An 18,615-nucleotide genomic window follows, 5' to 3' on the forward strand; every position below is an offset into this window, starting at 1 on the left:
CAGCAATCAGAAGGCAGAGACCAGTGGATCTTCCAGACCAGCCAGGGCCACCTAGTGAAACCGTGCCTCAAAAAAGAAGACAACAAAAATAGCAAAATATATTTAAGTAATTTTTACACAAAGGAGAACATGGAAATATAGACTAAATAAATATTGTTAATATAACTCCTTAAAGTCACCCCTAAATAGGTGATTCTGAATAGAAACATTTCAAACCAGAGCTATATATAAAAGCTGCAATCTCCTTTCAGACTCATTAGGTTCAACATTATGAAATAAGCTATTAAACTGGTTAAGGAGTCAGTTTATAGAAAATTATGAACTGTCAAAAACTTATTAGTTTTGCCTGCATAGCATTAATAAAATTCTGAGTCACTGAGAACAGTAATGGCAAAGGTAAAAAAATTGTAATTATAAATCCTTATGCAAACTCAAAAATACACATTTAAACAAGTGCTGCAGACACCTGAGTGATAAATGGAAGGAAAGCCCTTTTGTTTTCTAGACAGGATCTTATGTAGCCCAGGCTGGCCTCCAAGTCATAACCATTCTGTGTCACCCTGATTAGCAAGCCACAAAAATTGTGCACAAGAACTTGTCTGTTAATCTTTCCTATTGCTGTAATACTCCGACAAAAGCAAATTAAGGGAAAGGTTTACTTTAGTTCATAGTTTAAGGTCAGTTTATGGTGGGGATATGGAGTCACAGGAGATTGGGCACAACTGCATTCACAGTAAAGCAGAGCAAGAGATGCTTGTTGCTCAGTCCCTCTACTTCAGAGGTCCAGGACTCAGCCAGTGATTGATGCAGTCCACACTTGGCAGGTATTTCCATCTCAATTAAGCAATCAAGATAATCTTCAATAGGCACACCCAAAGGCCCATCTCCCAGATGTTTCTACATTCTGTCAAGTTGACAACACTAACCATAAGTGTATTCTAGTAACTTATGTGAGTTATTAAGAATAGACTTAGCAGACTTCCAAATGAACACTTTTATGTAAAAGATTATATTCAATAAATTGTATTGCAATTCTGCTATACAACTAGGCTTGTTTAAAAAAAAAAAACTCAGCTAAATAAGTATGTACTGTTAAGGCAATACAAATACCATCACTTACTGAAATGCTAGCAATATATTTATTATTCAGAAATAGCATGGAGCTCTCTAACATGCAATACAAATACATGAATATTATAGATAAACGCCTCTGCTTCCAAATATCTTAGATAGTTCTATTTTTAAAGCAGCCATTTCTGCCTCCTATATATGGTAATTTTTCTGTAAACCAGAATAATATCTGATTAGCCAAAATATAAAAAAAGATATTGACTAGAAAAACAAACTGATTCATAAGAAAATTATGAACTTGTAATATAATCTTTAGTTCATAAGTTAGATGCAGTTATCTTTTTAGTATGATGAGTTAGAAAGCCAAATAGCAGGCCACAAATTTGTTGAAAAATATTTTAATTATAGCCAAGGACTGCCAGGTGGTGTTGGCACACACCTTCAATCCCAGCAGTTGGGAGGCAGAGGCAGGTGGATCTCTGTGAGTTGGAGGCCAGCCTGGTCTACAGAGAAAGTTCCAGGGCAGCCAGGGCTGTTACACAGAGAAACCTTTCTCAAAACACTAGTAAGAAAAAATTGTGGTTTTAAATTATATAAGCTATTCTAACAGCACCTATCTGAAAAACTACTCAAAGGAAATGTAGCCCAAGTTCAGAACATCTGTCTGAAACACAAGTGGTCCCAAACACTAGGGAAAGGGATGGGGGGGGGGCAACAAAATGGCTTAACAGGTAAAAATGCATGATGCTATGCCTGATGACCTGAGCTTGATCCCTGGAACTCACATAGCAGAGAGAAAGAATTCATTTCTGCAATCTGTCTTCTGACCTCCATACTATGACACTCCCACACCCACATACACATAAATATAAAATAAAAATTACCCAAGAATGATCCATCCATTTGAAAGATGGAATATTCATTCATCTTTAAAATTCTTACATGAATTTTCTTTAATCCAAGGAACTTTTCTTAACTTATTTCGAGTTTAAATACAGATTTGCAGCCTGCTAAGCTGCTGAATCAATCTAAGTGACACAGTGGTTGTGACCTATGCAAGCAATGTTCCTCATCTTGATTACACCAGAATTGCCTAGAGAGATTATTTAAATGTATTCTAAGATTCACCCTACTGAATTCAAATTTCTAGGAATAGCAGGTTGTAGTGGCACAAGCCGGTAGATTTGCTGAAGGAGGTGGAAGCAGGAGGATCAGGAGTTCAAATTTCTAGGAATAGTGTTTAGATATAGAAACTTAATTTTCCAGGTAATTCTGATGTTTATCCCTGTTTAATCAGAAACATTTCTAATATGCCAATTTGATTAGAAACTTAATTTTTGAAACTTAATTTTCCAGGTAATTCTAATGTTTATCCCTGTTTAATCATAAACATTTCTAATATGCCAAAAAAAAAAAAAAGGGCCTATAGCACAATAAACTCATAGCCCAGACACTAACTACAGTAGAAATGGTAATAATGTAAACTCGATGAAAAGCAAACTTGTAATGATAAAGTTGAAAATGTCTTGGGAATTTAGTACCTGTTCTGATATATTGAAGTCCAAACATTCTCCAGGATAGACCAGATTTCCTGATGCCTGGTGAACTGGGGACGATGAGAATCCAAGAAAACAGTGACTTCTTGATTATGAAGCTTCATCAAAGAAGTGTCTTCCTGTTTTTTACTCACTGTGCTTTCTGAAGAATTTGGCTTTAATTTTGTCCTGACCTGTAACATAGGAATTACATAAAATGTATACTAGTCCTTCACTAGTGACTGAGAAAACAGAGATTCTAGCTTACTAGACATACAGGCTAATCTTTTTCTTTCATATGTAGAGAATATTCCTGTAACAGCATTAGCATTAGACTTAGAAATGATATTTTTCTTTCCTGTTTAGATCAAATGTGTTCACTTATTTACTATAGTGACTTTTCTTACTTAACATTCAATTGTCAATTAAGAATACTGTTTAATATATTGCTATGGAGAGACAAAGGGCAAATTAGGATGATTAAATAGGGGATAAAAGGGTAAAGAAGAAAATCTGAGGAGGACTATTTGAAAAACTATATGGAAATCTACTGTACAAGCTTCTTAAAAACTTCCATTGCCAGGATAGACTACATCTTGTTGAACTCTTGGTCAAAGGTGCCCCATAGAAATCCCCAAACATCACAGATTACTACCAAGGCAATCTGACGGCAAGGTATGGTCCTATTGCTGAAGACAACACTTTATGTAAGATAAGTTGAGCTGGTGCCTAACTAGAGTCTTCACTAGAACTGTCTAGTGTTCATGGTACTGGAAGGTACACTGCACTCTACCAGAGGAGAAAGATAATCATCAATATTTCCCAGCCCCCCCCCCAAAAAAAAAGTCTTTTTGACCTATAAGAGTAACCAGCCTGCAAGATATACTGGTACAATAGTAACACAAATGTTATGGGAATAATCAACTGCTTTCTGATTGAATGTAAGGCCACTCCGTAAGATGGAACCTATATCTGGCACTACTAAAGTGGTCAAGAACCTAAGGCTAGACAGATTATGGGGCTATGGAAAACCCAACACTATTATTCTGCAATAGGAACACAGCAATAAAGTGATGCCTAATGACACACTGTTATACGCATAGTTCAGTGTCTTGCCCAACCCTCATCAAAGAAGCTTCTTGTAGTAGACGGGAACTAACAAAGAGACCCACAACTGGACAATGTGCAAAGACTGAGACTCAGTTCTAAGTTTTCATCAAAGTCCCCCCATAAGACTCAGGGATCTGTGTGGAAGAGGAGATGACTTTAAGAGCCAGAGATAATAGATGACTCCAAGGAAACAATGTCCTCCAGATACAACAGGACAGAAGCACATATAAATTCAGAGATTGTGGAAACACACACAAGGTCTGTACAGGTTCAAGCCAGATGGGGTCCCAGCACTGAGAGAGTGAAGTAGACACAGGCTCTCATGCCTGACCAAAAAGTTATTTGCAATTCATACCTGCTTACAAAGGCATAATTAGTTTTTTCCAACAGAGTCTCACAGGGTATATTATCCATATTTTAAGGCTTACCCCAATGCCCAGGAGTAGTTGCCACCCCCCCACACACACTCAAAAACAAAAAACAAAAAACAAAAAAAAAAAAAAAAAACCAAACTGTATTTCCCTAGGGTTAAGTTTCCAGTTAATAAAAAGACACTTTCAAAAGTTAATATATTTTAAAATGTTTCAAATAAAATTTCTAATACTGTTAATAGTAATTTTTACTATTTATGCAAAAGTTACTGTATATAAGAGCTTTCTAAGGGTTTTAATATTAGCCACTCCATCTTTATGACTACACAGTATTGTGACACAGAACTGAAACCCTACAGAAACAATTCAGATTTCTAAGTGGAAGAAACTGAGAAACACAGAGATTAAAAAACACATGCAGACAGCTGGGTGGTGGTGGCGCATGCCTTCAATCCCAGCACTCAGATCTCTGTGAGTTCAAGACCAGCCTGGTCTACAACTACAAGAGCTAGTTACAGGACAGCCTCCAAACCCATAGAGAAACCCTGTTTTGAAAAACAAAAATCAACAACAACAACAAAAAAACCAAACCAAAACAAACAAACAAACAAAAAACTCACACATGCAAAATAACCCAGGTAAGAAGCCCAAGACATTTGACTCTCAGTAATCTAGGAAGGAGATTACGATCCCACACCATGTGCCCAGGTATTACCATTGTCTATTTTGTGGGGCAGAAAACAAAAAGAGAGGATATTCCCATTTTACCTGTTTGTATTAAATTACAAACTTAGTAAATATAAATAATGGGCCTATATATTTTTTTTTCCTGAAATTAACTTTTGTGGCAATACTGGGATGACATTCAGGGCTTTGTCCATTTCAAGCAAGCTCTCTCATTGACCTATACCTCCAGCCCAGATAATTGTTTAAATTAGCATAAATATTTAATATTGAGCATTTATCTATTTCTCCTTTGCTTTGGCTCTTAAAACAGAGCATACATAATCATGCAAGCAGATTTTATTTTATTTTTTATTTCTTTTTTGGTTTTTTGAGACAGGGTTCCTCTGAAGCATTGGAGGATGTCCTAGAAATTACTCTGTAGACCAGGCGGGCCTCTGTCTCCTGAGTGCTGGGATTAAAGGTGTGCACCACCATCGCCTGGCCATGTATAAAATAAACATTTATACAGCACTTACTATCTGCTAGGCACTAAGTTCTTTAATAATTCAGTTCATTCTTGTGGTAATTCTAAGTCAAGAATTATTGTACTCATTTTACAAAAAAAGGTGGGAGCTCAAAGACTTTAAATATTTAGAGGTAAAAACTGAAACAAAAAAAAGCACAGGTCAGGATCCTAAGCATATAAAATCTAAAACTAATAAATAAAACTGAATTATTCTAGCATAGTGGTTGATTTTGGGGTGCCTGGAAAGCTAACAAAACAAGGATGTCTTATTATTTTCCTACTTCCAACCCTTTTACATACACAGCAGAAAATGGTGTTAGTTAACGGTTTCATCCTAGTTTCTCAGAAGCAAATAGATGATAAATATTCTTTTCTTGATTTTCTATACTTGATAATTAAAATTAGGTGTACTTTTCAAGTTATTATAGTTAAAAACCTTATTTTGGATATAATATACTTATTGTTCCAGTTAAAAACAAATATTTAAGAAATTATTCAACTCTAATGAACTACACAAAAAATTTTCAGCAAAATATATTTTAGGGTTCAGTAAGTATCTCAGCTGTTAGAGTGCTCAGCATTGCATAAAGGTACACATCTATAATCCTGGTACTCAGGAGATAAAGGCAAGGGGATCAAGAATTTAAGGATATCCTTGGCTACATAGTTAATCTGAGGCTAACCTGGGCTGCATGAGACCTTGACTCAAAAAAAAAATCCCCAAAATTACTTTGTTATTTTTCAATTATTTATTTTATGTGTATGACTGTTTTGTCTGAATGCATGTTTGTGTATCTTGTGAGTGCCTGGTGCCTGAGGAGGTCAGAAGATGGTGTCAGAAACCCTGAAATGGAGTAAAGAATAGTTGTAAGGGCCAGGTGTTGGTGGCTCACACCTTTAATCAATCCCAGCACTCAGATTTCTGTGAGTTCAAGACCAGCCTGGTCTTCAGAGCTAGCTCCAGGGCAGGCTCCAAAGCTACATAGAGAAACCCTGTCTCGAAAAACCAAAACCTGAGTTTTCTCCAAGAGCAACAAAGACTCTTAACTGCTGAGCCATCTCCTCAGGCCTTCTTTTTTGTGTGCACGGCTTTTTTCCCCCCTCTTATCTACAAAGGAAATAATATAAAATTCTACAATAAAATAAAACCTCAAGTTCATAGTGGTGTATACCCAGAATCTCAATATTTCAAAATACCAAGAGGCTAGGCATTTGAGGCTAGGTGAACTACATAGACAAATTCTATCTCTAAAAACAAACATTAACTATTATGATACTACTTCCATAGAAAGTATGTGTTTCATAAATTGAAATAAGACTTGCCTATACTTCAATATACTTGATATTTACCCAATGCCTTTAGAATACTAGAATAAGTCAGGGTAATATATCATTTTATTGTTGTCTACTAAATTCACATTTGAAATGTATGTGATTAACTACCCTAATAGCACTCCATAGGTATCTTACCTCTGCGAGTATTTGAAGTAGTCTGTTTACTTGAGCAAAGGTCTGTGGAAGAATACCATCATAATTTGACCTTGTACTGAAGGCATGTAACAAACTTTTAGAATCCTGAAGCAGGAATTTTACTGTTTTAAAGTCCACTGCATTATTAGCTGGTAAGAAAAATATAAAAAAAAAAAAAAATGAAAGAATAAGCATACAACATGACAACCCCTTGAAACATTAAGTATTAATTTTGCAATTTAAAAAAAAGTAGACATTTATACATACATGTCACAAGTAATGACTCTCTGGTATAGAGAGCAACAAGTGAACACATTTATTCATAGATAAAGTGTTCATGTTGACTTGGTATTCAGTTTTCAGATTCTAGGAGTTCTTTCAAAGGAAAGTGAGATACTACATTATTCACTAAAAGGAACTGATCACTAGACAAAGAGCCCAAGCACAGTGTTTTCAAAGCTGAAGCTATCTCACATCCAGATGACTATCATAAAGGAGGAGTCAAGTTAGATTAGAGGCAAGCATTTAAGTCAGATGTGACTTCTGTCATGATTACACAGCTATCATGTATAATTTGCCTGAAATTCTATCACATGAAAAGTAAAACAAGATTTACTGATAATGTGTTATCCTTTTATATACAACAAAAGCTCAGCTAATAAAGACTTTGGAGAACAATAAGGAACAAAAGCTAGATTATTCCTTCTGTAAATTAAAGTAAGACAATCTGCTATAATAACTTTCTTAGGCTAGAAAATATTTCTACTAAATTCCCAAGTTATTGGTGACAATCATTTCAAAGGTTTATAAAGTTAGGAAGAAGCCAGACATTGTGGTACATGCCTGTAATTCCAGTACTCAAGAGGAAGAAGCAGGGAAATAGCTCCACGTTCAAAGCCAGTCTTGTCTATATAGTGAGGGACTATCTCAAACAAAAGATTTTTTGGAAATGAAATGAAGTAAATTTCTAATGTTACAAAACAAATAAATAAATGCGAGAATCACTCAAAGTATTAAATGGTTGCTTCCAAAGGCATAATCCTCATGATACAATGTTTGTTTTGTTTCTGTTTTAATGTTCTGTGTGTGTGTGTGTGAGAGAGAGAGAGAGACTTTCACAAGGAGGCAGGGTTCAATCTCCGGGGTTCCTCTCACAGGTGCTTTTAAATAAGGTCCCTCACTGGCCCGGGGCTTGCCTAATTTAGGTTAGGCTAGCTGGAGATGCCCTTGCCTTCACCTCCAATCCCTGTATACAAATACACCTGGCTCTTTCACAAGGGTTCTGGGCTGGGACTCGGATTCATATGAGTATGTGGAAGCACTTTACTAACTGAGATATACCCTCACCTACAGAGACTATTATTTTTAAATTTGAAAGTGGCTTTCCTTTGGCAAAGTGAGCTAAAATTAATTAAGGCATCCCTATGTATCACTTACACAAGAACTTGCTTATAAATTTCTGAAGGGTCAAATGAAACTTGAAAAATGCATTTTAAGGCCTGGAGAGATGGCTCAATTGAAGTTCTTCGGGGTTCAATTCTCAGCATCTACATGGCAGCTTACAGCTGTCTAACTCTACTTCCAGGGCATCTAACACAAATGGCAAAACAACAATGCACATAAAATTAAAGAAAAATTTAAAAGATACTTTTTTTTTAAAGCTGGAGGGGTGGTTCAGTTGTTAAGACCACTTGCACTTGGAGAGGACTTGGTTCCAATTCCCAGCACTTGCAAGGTTGTTACCAAGCTTAACTCCAGTTCCAGGGGACTGGCTGTCGTCTTCTGGTCTCTATGCATTTGGTAAGGAGCAAATGTAGGCAAAACACCCATATAAAATCAAAACAAGATCTTTTTTAAAAAATAAAAAATTTAATAATTATTCAATAGTTTTTATTTTATTTTTTGAGACAGGGTCTCGCTATGTAGCCAGGCTGGCTTGGAACTTGCTACATAGATCAGTTGACCTTGAACTCATGTACTAGGATTAAAGACATATGCCACCACACCCAGCAATATTTAGTAATTCCAACTTACGAGTATGTTTATAGCTAAGACTCTTCACTTTATCCATCTGCCTCCTACACCAAACCATTACTTTTCCTAATAAGAACACTTTTAGTTCTTTTTGTAGTCAATGGCTAGTTTAAATTTATCTTGGAAAGAAATGAAAGTTGCTACATGTGGTACAGACTGCAAAATTGATGAACTGCCTCAAAGGAAAACTGAACTGGGCTTCTTAAAGAGTGCTTCTCCAAGGTAGTCTGTGTTTAGTAGGACTTGAACCAATCCAATTTCCACTTACAAAAAAGGCTTTACTATTGGGTATAGTAGCACACTATAATCTCAGCACCTGAGAGGTGGAAGAAGAGGAGGCAGGCGGATCTGAGTTCGAGACCAGCCTGGTCTTCAGAGCTAGTTCCAGGACAGCCTCCAAAACCACAGAGAAACCCAGTCTCAAAAAACAAAACAAAACAAAAATACATTCAACAACTGAAAGAATAATATGGCATCATCAGAACCCACTGATCCTACAACAGCAAAACCAGATCATTCCAATGCAGCTGAAACACAAGAAAATGAACTTAAAAATTACTTTATGAAGATGTTAAGAGGCTCTTAAGGAGGAAATGAAAAATTCCTTTAAAGAAGTCGAGAAAAAGACAAAAAATTTTTTAAAAATTAATAAATCCCTTAAAGAAAGGGAAGAAAACCAAAAAACAAACAGGTAAAGAAATGGTTCAAGATTTGAAAACTGAAAAAGAAAACAAATTGAGAGAATCCCTTGAAATTGAAAATCTAGGGAAACAAACAGAAACTACAGATGTAAATATCATCAATAGAATATGAGAGATGAAAGAGATAATCGCAGGAGTCAAAGATCTGATACAGAAAATAGATTCATCAAAGCAAATGTTAAATCCAATAAATTTCTAACACAAAACATCTAGGAAATCTGGGACACCATAAAAAGACCAAACTAAGAATAATAAGGATAGAAGATGAAAGAATTCCAGCTGAAAGGCACAGAAAATATATTCAACAAAATCATAAAAGAAAACTTTCCCAACTTAAAAAAGGACATGTTTATAAAGGTACAAGAGGCTTACCAAACACCAAATAGGCTAGATCAAAAAAGAAAACAAATAAAAGCCCCTTGCCAATAAATAATTTAAATTTATTATTAATTAAAAAATATTAAATATACAGAATAAAGAAAGAATTTTAAGAGATGCAAAAGAAAAAGACCAAGTAATATATAAAGGCAGACCCACTACAATTATACCTGATTTCTCCATGGAGACTCTAAAAGACAAAAGGTCCAGGACAGACATTTTACAGACACTTTCAATCAACATAGACAGAAAACAAGATATTTCATGACAAAACCAGATTTAAACAATACCTATCCACAAATCCAGCAAACTACAACTTAAAGAACTCACATCCACAAAAACACAGACAACAGATAATCCTACAACAGCAAAACCCAAAGAAGGGAAACGCACACACTACCATCACCACCACCAATACCAAAAAATAACAGGGATTAACAATCACTGATCAATAACATCTCTTATTATCAATGGATTCAATTAGGATAGCCAGTACAGCTATTCTAGTACCTAACAAAATAGACTTCAAACTAAAATGAATCAAAAGAGATGGAAAAGGACATTGGACATTTCATATTTTAAAAAACCCATCAAGATGAAGTCTCAATTCAAAACATCTATGCCCTAATTAAAAGGGCATCCACACTTGTAACGGACAGGTCTGACAGACAGAAACTAAACAGAGAAACAATATAACTAACAGATGTTATCACTCAAATGGACTTAACAGACATCTACAGAACATTTCACACAAACATGAAAGAATATACTTCTCAGCATCTCATGGAACCTTCTCTAAAACTGACCACATACTTAGTCATAAAGCAAATCTCAATAGATTAAAAAAAAAAAAAAAACACCACCACCACCACCACCACCAACAACAAAAAAACCCAAAAAACAAACAAAAACTGGAATAACTCCTTGTATCTTATCAGATCACCATGAACTATAAAGTTAGGGTTCAACAACAACACAAGCTACAGAAAACCTACAAACTCATGAAAACTGCACAATTCTCAACTGACCCACCACTGGATCAAGGAAGAAATAAAAGTAATTAAAGGTTTCCTAGAATTCAATGAAAATGAATCCACAACATACCCAGACTTATGGGACATAATGACAACAGTGCTAAGAGGAAAGTTCATAGCACTAAGTGCCTACATAAAGAATTCAGAGAAATCTCACACAAGTGACTTGACAGCACACCTGAAAGCTCTAGAAAAAAAAGAAGCAAACTCACTGAGGAAGAGTATAGGAGGCAGCAAAAAATAACAAAACTCAGGGCTGAAATCAATAAAATTGAAACAGAGAACAATATAAAAAAGTAAATAAATCAATGAGATAGAGAGTTGGTTCTTTGAGAAAAATCAATAAGTTAGACATATCCTTATCCAAACTAACTGAAAGGAAGAGAAAGAATATTCAAATAAAATCAGAATCAAAAAAAGGGACATAACAACAGACTCCCTGGAAATTCAGAGTCATTAGGTCATACTTCAAAAACCTATACTCCACAAAAGTGGAAAATGTAAAAGATATGGACAACTTTCTTAAGAAAGAGAATTACACACCAATCTCCCTCATGAACATTGACACAAAAATACTCAATAAAATACTGGCAAACTGAATCCAAGAACACAACCCCTCCCACCCCCACCCCCCAAAAAAATCATCCACCATGATTATGTAGGCTTCATCCCAGATATTCAGGGATGGTTCAACATATATAAATCCATCAATGTAATCCACCAAACTGAAAGAAAAAAAAAAAAAAAAAAAAAAAAACACATGAATCACCTCATTAGATGCTGAAAAAGCCTTTGACAAAATCCAACACCCCTTTCATGATAAAGGTTCTGGAGAGAACAGGGATACAAGGAACATACCTGAACATAATAAAGGCAATATACAGTAAGCTGACAGCCAATATCAAATTAAATGAAGACAAACTAAATCAGGGACAAGCAAGGCTGTCCACTCTCTCCATATATATCCAATATAGTTCTTGAGGTTCTAGCTAGAGCAATAGGGCAACAAAAGGAGAACAAGGGAATACAAATTGGAAAGAAGTCAAACTTTCACTATTTGAGGGTGATATGACAATATACATAAGTGATCCAAAAAAATTCTACCAGGGAATGCCTACAGCTGATAAACACCTTTATCCAGTGACTAGATAAAAGATTAATTAAAAGAAAAAAAATCAGTAGCCTTCCTATATACAAATGATAAATGGGCTGAGAAAGAAATCAGAGAAACAATACCCTTTACAACAGGCACAAATATAAAATATCTTGGGGTAACTCTAACCAAACAAATGAAAGACCTATATGACAAGATTTTTTTGTCATTTTATTAATTTATTTTTTACATTCCAATCCAAGTTCCCTCACCCTCCTCTCCTCTCAGTTCCCTCACTGCCCCCACTCGCCTCCTCCTCCCATCTGCTTTTTAGAGAGGGTAAGGCCTCACCTAGGAAGTCTACTAAGTCTATGACAAGAATTTTAAGTTTAAAGAAAGAAACTGAGAGAAAATGGAAAGATTTCCTATGCTTGAAGATCAGTAAGATTAACAAAGTAAAAATGGCAATCTTACCAAAAGCAATCTACAGATTCAATGCAATCCCCATCAAAATCCCAGCACAATTCTTCACATACTTCAAAGAACAATATTCAATTTCATATCAAAAAACAAAAAATCCAGGATAGCTAAAACAATCCTGTAAAATAAAGGAACCTTGACTTCAAACTCTACCACAGAGCCATAGTAATGAAAACAGCTTGATACTGGCATAAAAAAACACATTATTGATCAATGGAGTCAAATTGAAAACCCTTTCATAAATCCACACACCTATGAACATGTGATTTTTGATAAAGAAGCAAGAAACATACAATGGAAAAAAGAAAGCATCAACAAATGGTGCTGGCATAACTGGATGACGGCACACAGAAGAAGAATGCAAATAGATCCATATCTATTACCCTGCACTGAACTCAATTCCAAGTGGATCAAAGACTTCAACATAAATCCAGTTACAATCAAGCTGATAGAGCAGAAAGTGGGAAGTAGCCTTGAACACTCTGGCACTGAAGTCTACTTCCTGAATATTACACCAGTAGCAGAGACACTAAGATCGACAATTAATAAATGGGACTTCCTAAAACCAAAAAGCTGTAAGGCAAAGGACACTGTCCATAAAAAATGGCAGCTTACAGATGGGAAAAGATCTTCACCAACCCCATATCTGACAGAGGACTGATAGCCAAAATATGTAAAGAACTCAAAAAATTAGACATCAAAATACCATATAAATCCATTTTTAAAATGGGGTACAGGTTTAAACACAGATTTTTCAATAGATGAAATCTCAAATGGCTGAGATACACTTAAAGAATTGTTCAACATCCTTAGCCATCAGGGAAAGGCAAATCAAAACATGTCTAAAATACCATCATACACCTGTCAGAATGGCTAAAATCAAAAACGACAATGACAGCCTATGTTGGAAAGAATGAGGAGTAAGGGGAATACACCTCCATTGCTGGGTGGTTGTGCAAACTTATACAGCCACTTTGGAAGTCAGTATGGCAGTTTCTCAGAAAATTTGGAATCAATTTACCTCAAGATGCTGCGATACCCTTGAGCATATACCCAAAGGATATTCAATCATGCCATACGGATACTTGTTTAACTATGTTCATAGCAGCATTATTTGTAATAGCCAGAACCTGGAAACTACCTAGATGACCCCCAACCAAAGAATGGATAAAGAAAATGTGATATATCTATACAAGGGAATATTACTCAGTGGAAACAAACAAACAACCAAAAAAAAAATGACATCATGAAACTTGAAGGCAAATGGATAGAACTAGAAAAAAAAAAAAAAAAAATTCCCAAGTGAGGAAACCCAGACCCAGAAAGACAAACATGGTATGTACTCACTCATAAGTGGATATTACTTATAAAACAAAGAATAACAAGGCTACAATCCTCAGCCCCAGAGAAGGTAGGTAACAAGGAGGACCCTAAGACAGACACATGGATCTCTTTGGGAAGAGGAAATAGATAAGATGTCCTGGGTAAAATGGGGTTGAGGGGTTATAATAGATGGGAGGGGAACATGTAGGATTAGGATAGTCAAGTTGGGGGGCACGACCGAGGGGGAGAGTAATGAAAGATTATTTTGATAGAGAGGGCCCTTATGGGGTTAGGGAGAAATCTGGTACCAAGGAAACTCCAAGAACCCACAAGGATGACCCCAGCTAAGACTCCTAGCAATAGTGGAATGGGTACCTGAACTAGCCTTCCCCTATAATCAGATTGGTGACTACCCTAATTGTCATCATAGAGCTTTTATCTAATAACTGACAGAAGCAGATGCAGAGATCCACATCCAAGCACTAGGCTGAGTTCCGGGAGTCCAGGCAGAGAGTCAGGGATTATATGAGCAAAGCGGATCAAGATCATGATAGGGAAACCCACAGAGACAGCTGACTTGAGCTTATAGGAACTCATGGACTCTGGGAGAACAGCTATGGAGCCTGCATGAGACCGACCTAGGCTCTCTGCATCTGGGTGACAGTTGTATAGCTTGACCTGTCCCTGATGCATGAGCTGGCTCTTTAGAACCTATTCCCTATGGTGGGATGCCTTGTTCATCCTTGATGCAGGTGGAGGAGCTTGGTCCTACCTCAATTTGACATGGATAGGAGGTCTTACCCCTTCTGAATGGAGATGGAGGAGTGGAAGGGGGGGTGTAGAAGGGAGGGGAGAAGGAACATGAGGAGAGGAGGGAAGGGCAACTGTGGTTGATATGTAAAATAAAAAAGTTAAAATAAAATAAATAGGCTGAATATAACTAATAATCAGAAAAGATGGCTTCACATGTGGAGTTTGAAAGGAGTCAATAATCAACTGTATTCCTAACTAATAATGGTCATACTTTGGCCTTTACAGGTATAGAGCAAAGATATAGCTACTTGAAATTAGGCAAATTGCTTATCAGCTAAGGCTAATTTCTTTGATTCTAAAACATGAAAAATTTGCAAAACCACACATTGGCTAAAGCTGGATTTACAAATCAAAGATATCAACTAGACTATCTTCCCACTCCAATCTGTAGCAGTAGAAGCACTTCAAGAAACCAAAGTTTATGTCTAAAATAGTTTACAAACCACAGCTTAGTGACTGTGTTCTTTGCTAGTTCTAAATTCACTATTACCCCAAACCAAACTTGCTATATGTACTGCATGGAATATGTCACAGTTTGTGTTCAATATAATGAAAAATGAAAACAATTTTAATGGAATCCTTGAGTAGACTATGAAACATTAAAATGTTTTTAAAACAAGGCATGGTACACAATTGTAATCCCAACACTTTGGAGGTAAAAGCACAGGGCTGGGAATTAGACCCAAAATTGCAACTTTAAAAAACTGGTTCTCCCCCTTTTTGAGTTTTGTGTTTGTGGTGTCTATGTGTATTCATTCATGACACACATGCATGTATGAGTGCACATGTGTACTCTGTGTATGGAGACCCAAGGTTGAAATAAGGAATCAGTCAAACCCAGGATTTATCAATATGGCTCTTTTTGGTAGGCATCTTTGCTCTGGTGATCCCACCTCTTATCCTTTGAGTTTAGAATTATAAGTGGGTGGGTCACCACCCCACCATGCATTTCTGAGAGTTCTGGGTTGTATAGTACATTCTTTAACCATTGATTGAGTCATCTCTTCAGCTCCAGAAGCAGCTATCAAAGTACATTATAATTAAATATTATACAATGTCTAGAAACATTAACAATGACACCATTTATAGTCATGACTTTTAAGAATTATATCCAATCATTCAGCTGCCACAAACACCCTATGGAAGCATAAATAACCCAGAACTAATTAAAAGATTTTTATCAACTCATCTCCAAATCTAAGGATGACATTCTGATTTAACTTGTGTTCATGTGTGTTTGTGTGTGCACATATGGAGATACATATCCATGTGTGCTCTGTTTGAGTAAACACAATGGTAGAGGCCAATGCTAGATGTCTTTCTCACTTTCTGCCTTACTTTTTAGACAGGTCTCAAAAACCCTGAACCTGGAGCTTCCAATTTAGCTAGACTGGCTGGTCAACAAGCTCTAGGGATCCTCTTGTCTCCACCTCCTTGGTATGGGATTACAGGCACAAACTAACACATCCAGTTCTTTTTGGTTTGTTTGTTTGTTTGTTTTAACATGAGTGCTGGACTGAACTCAGGTCTCCGTTCTTGTATTGCAAGTATTTTACTGACTTAACATCTCCCCAGTCCTGTTTAATGTTAGCAAGCATGATAGGGAGGGAGGGATGATGGAAGGTGGGGAGAGAGAGCTCGGGAAGGAGGGAGAAAGGGAAAGAGAGCTGCATACATGTACACATGTTATGTTGTTGAGGTGCCTATTCATGCATGACATCTTGGAAGTATTCCTTGATTGTTTTCCCACCTATTTATTTTCATTCAGCTCTAGCTGAACTAGCCAGCCAGCAACTTGTCTCCATCTTCCAAACCCTGGGATTAGAGCACACTGACACACAGTTTTACTAGGCTCTGGGGATCTGAACAGAAGTCATTATGCTTATGTAGCAAGTACTTTACCTACTGTCTTAGTTAGGTTTTCTACTGCTGTGAAGAGACACAGCAACCACAGCAACTCTTATAAAGAAAAACATTTATCTGAGGTAGCAGCTTAGAGTTCAGAGGTTCAGCCCATTATAATCAAGGTACAATATAGTGGCATGAAGGCAGACATGGAGCTGGAGAGGTAGCTGAGAGTTTATATCTTGCACAGGGAACAAGAAGTGGTCTGAGACATTGGGTGTTGCTTGAGCATATATGGGACCTCAAAGCTTGCCTCCACAATGACACACTTCCTCCAACAAGGCCACACCTACTCCAATAAGGCCACACCTTCCAATAGTGCCACTCCATTTGGGGTGCCCCCCCCTTTTTTTTTTTCAAACTACCACACCTACTGGGCCCATTTTGGTTGATTTATTTGTTTCTTGTTTATTTGGTCTGTCTGCTTTTAGAAAGGGTCCCATGTAGTTTAAGCTGGTCTTGCAATCACTATGTAACAGTTTACCATGAACTTCTGATCTTCCTGCCTCCACCTACCAAGTGTTAGGATTACAAGCATGTACCACCACACTAGATTGACTTAATACTTGAACAAACTATTGTGAAAGAAAAAAAAAAAAAAGATTCATACCTTTAGAGAGATTTTCAGATAGGCTCTCAATAATTAAAAGCAACTTATTTTCCATAACTAATCCGAATACAGCCAGCCAATGTTTTTTAAAGCACTGCAATAGATTTATTAGAGTCCATGGTGGTTTCAAGTATAGCACCTAGAAAATATTACAACTTTATCATCTACTGATTTATTTTACTTATTATTTAAGCATACCTATGTAGAAATTTCTATACATAACCCTTGAAAATATAACTAGTCAAAAGTATTTTTAAACTAAGAGGTATGAATCACAATTTTAAAGTGGTAGGTCTATTACTGACTGATTTATAAAATTCATATTATTAACCCTTAGTTTCATAACTTTTAAGTACATAAAGAAAGCAAAGTCTACTAAACAACTAGTATAGTTTTAACCAGAAAGGTATCTCTATCTGCTTTTTTCTTTTTTTAAACTAATGCTTTTGATTTATTTTATGTGTACTAGTGTTTTCTGCGCGCATATATATATATATATATATATATATATATATATATATATATATATGCACACACACACACACACACACACACACACACACACACACACACATATGTTTGTGTACCACATGTGTGTCTGGTCCCCATAGAGGCCAGAAGAGAGCATAAGATCTCGGATGTTGGGACTTGAACCTGGCTGGATCCTTTCCAAGTATAGTAAGTGCTTTCAACCACTGAGCCATCACTCCAGCCCCCCAATCTTCTTTTCTATATGGCCATTTCCATAAGCAAAACAATATAATTATTTCATACTACCAGAGGGAAAAAAATCTATATATTACAAAAAAGAATCAAATGCAACTTTCATTTGCTATACTCTTGCAAAGACATATTTATAGACAATTGGTCTCAGTTTGGGAAGATATCAATGCCTTTTTCTAAATCATTCATAGCTCTATGAAATATCCAATTAATACCATTCCTCCTAAATCTTTTATTATTCTTCATTACTTTTGTAGCAGCATTTGATAATATTAAACACCAAACAATCACACTGGCAAGTTTTAGAATCTTGCTGAACAGCTAAAATAAAGACACAAGCTATAGGTTTCTCCTACTGACAAATGTGAATTTGAAGCAAGTATTAAACTAAGTTTTACAGCTGGGCAGTGGTGGTGCACACTTTTAATCCCAGCACTTCAGAGGCAGGTAGATCCCTGTGAGTTCGAGGCCAGCCTGGTCTACAAAATGAATTCCAGGACAGCCAGGCAGGACTGTTACACAGAGAAACTCTGTCTCAAAAAATCAAACCAAAACAAAATAAAGTGTTACAAGTATGCTTGCTAAATTTGGTGTTTTGTTTTAACTGTAGAAAAGACATTAAGCTAAAGAAATTCAAAATACTTTATGACAAATATTTACTCTCATATTTACAAGGCATAAGCTAAATATACAGCCGGGTGTGGTGATGTCCACTTCAAATGCCAGCACTCGAGAGGCAGATTGCTAAGATTTTGAGGTCCACCTGGTCTAA

At 36.3% G+C, this 18,615-nt stretch overlaps 1 protein-coding gene across 1 annotated transcript in view; it reads right to left on the reverse strand.

Annotated features, from left to right (window-relative positions):
- The window catches only part of Swt1 (SWT1 RNA endoribonuclease homolog), a 65,969-nt gene that overhangs the window by 16,284 nt on the left and 31,070 nt on the right, over nucleotides 1-18,615 (reverse strand). The window contains exons 14-16 of the mRNA XM_051185956.1: nucleotides 17,121-17,259; nucleotides 6,750-6,898; nucleotides 2,613-2,800 (exon numbers count right to left, since the gene is read on the reverse strand). Coding sequence (XP_051041913.1) covers nucleotides 2,613-2,800; nucleotides 6,750-6,898; nucleotides 17,121-17,259 — 476 coding nt within the window. The remainder of the gene's footprint in view (nucleotides 1-2,612; nucleotides 2,801-6,749; nucleotides 6,899-17,120; nucleotides 17,260-18,615) is intronic.

Source organism: Phodopus roborovskii, unplaced genomic scaffold (genome assembly GCF_943737965.1).
Source record: "Phodopus roborovskii unplaced genomic scaffold, PHOROB, whole genome shotgun sequence".
Lineage (NCBI taxonomy): Eukaryota > Metazoa > Chordata > Mammalia > Rodentia > Cricetidae > Phodopus > Phodopus roborovskii.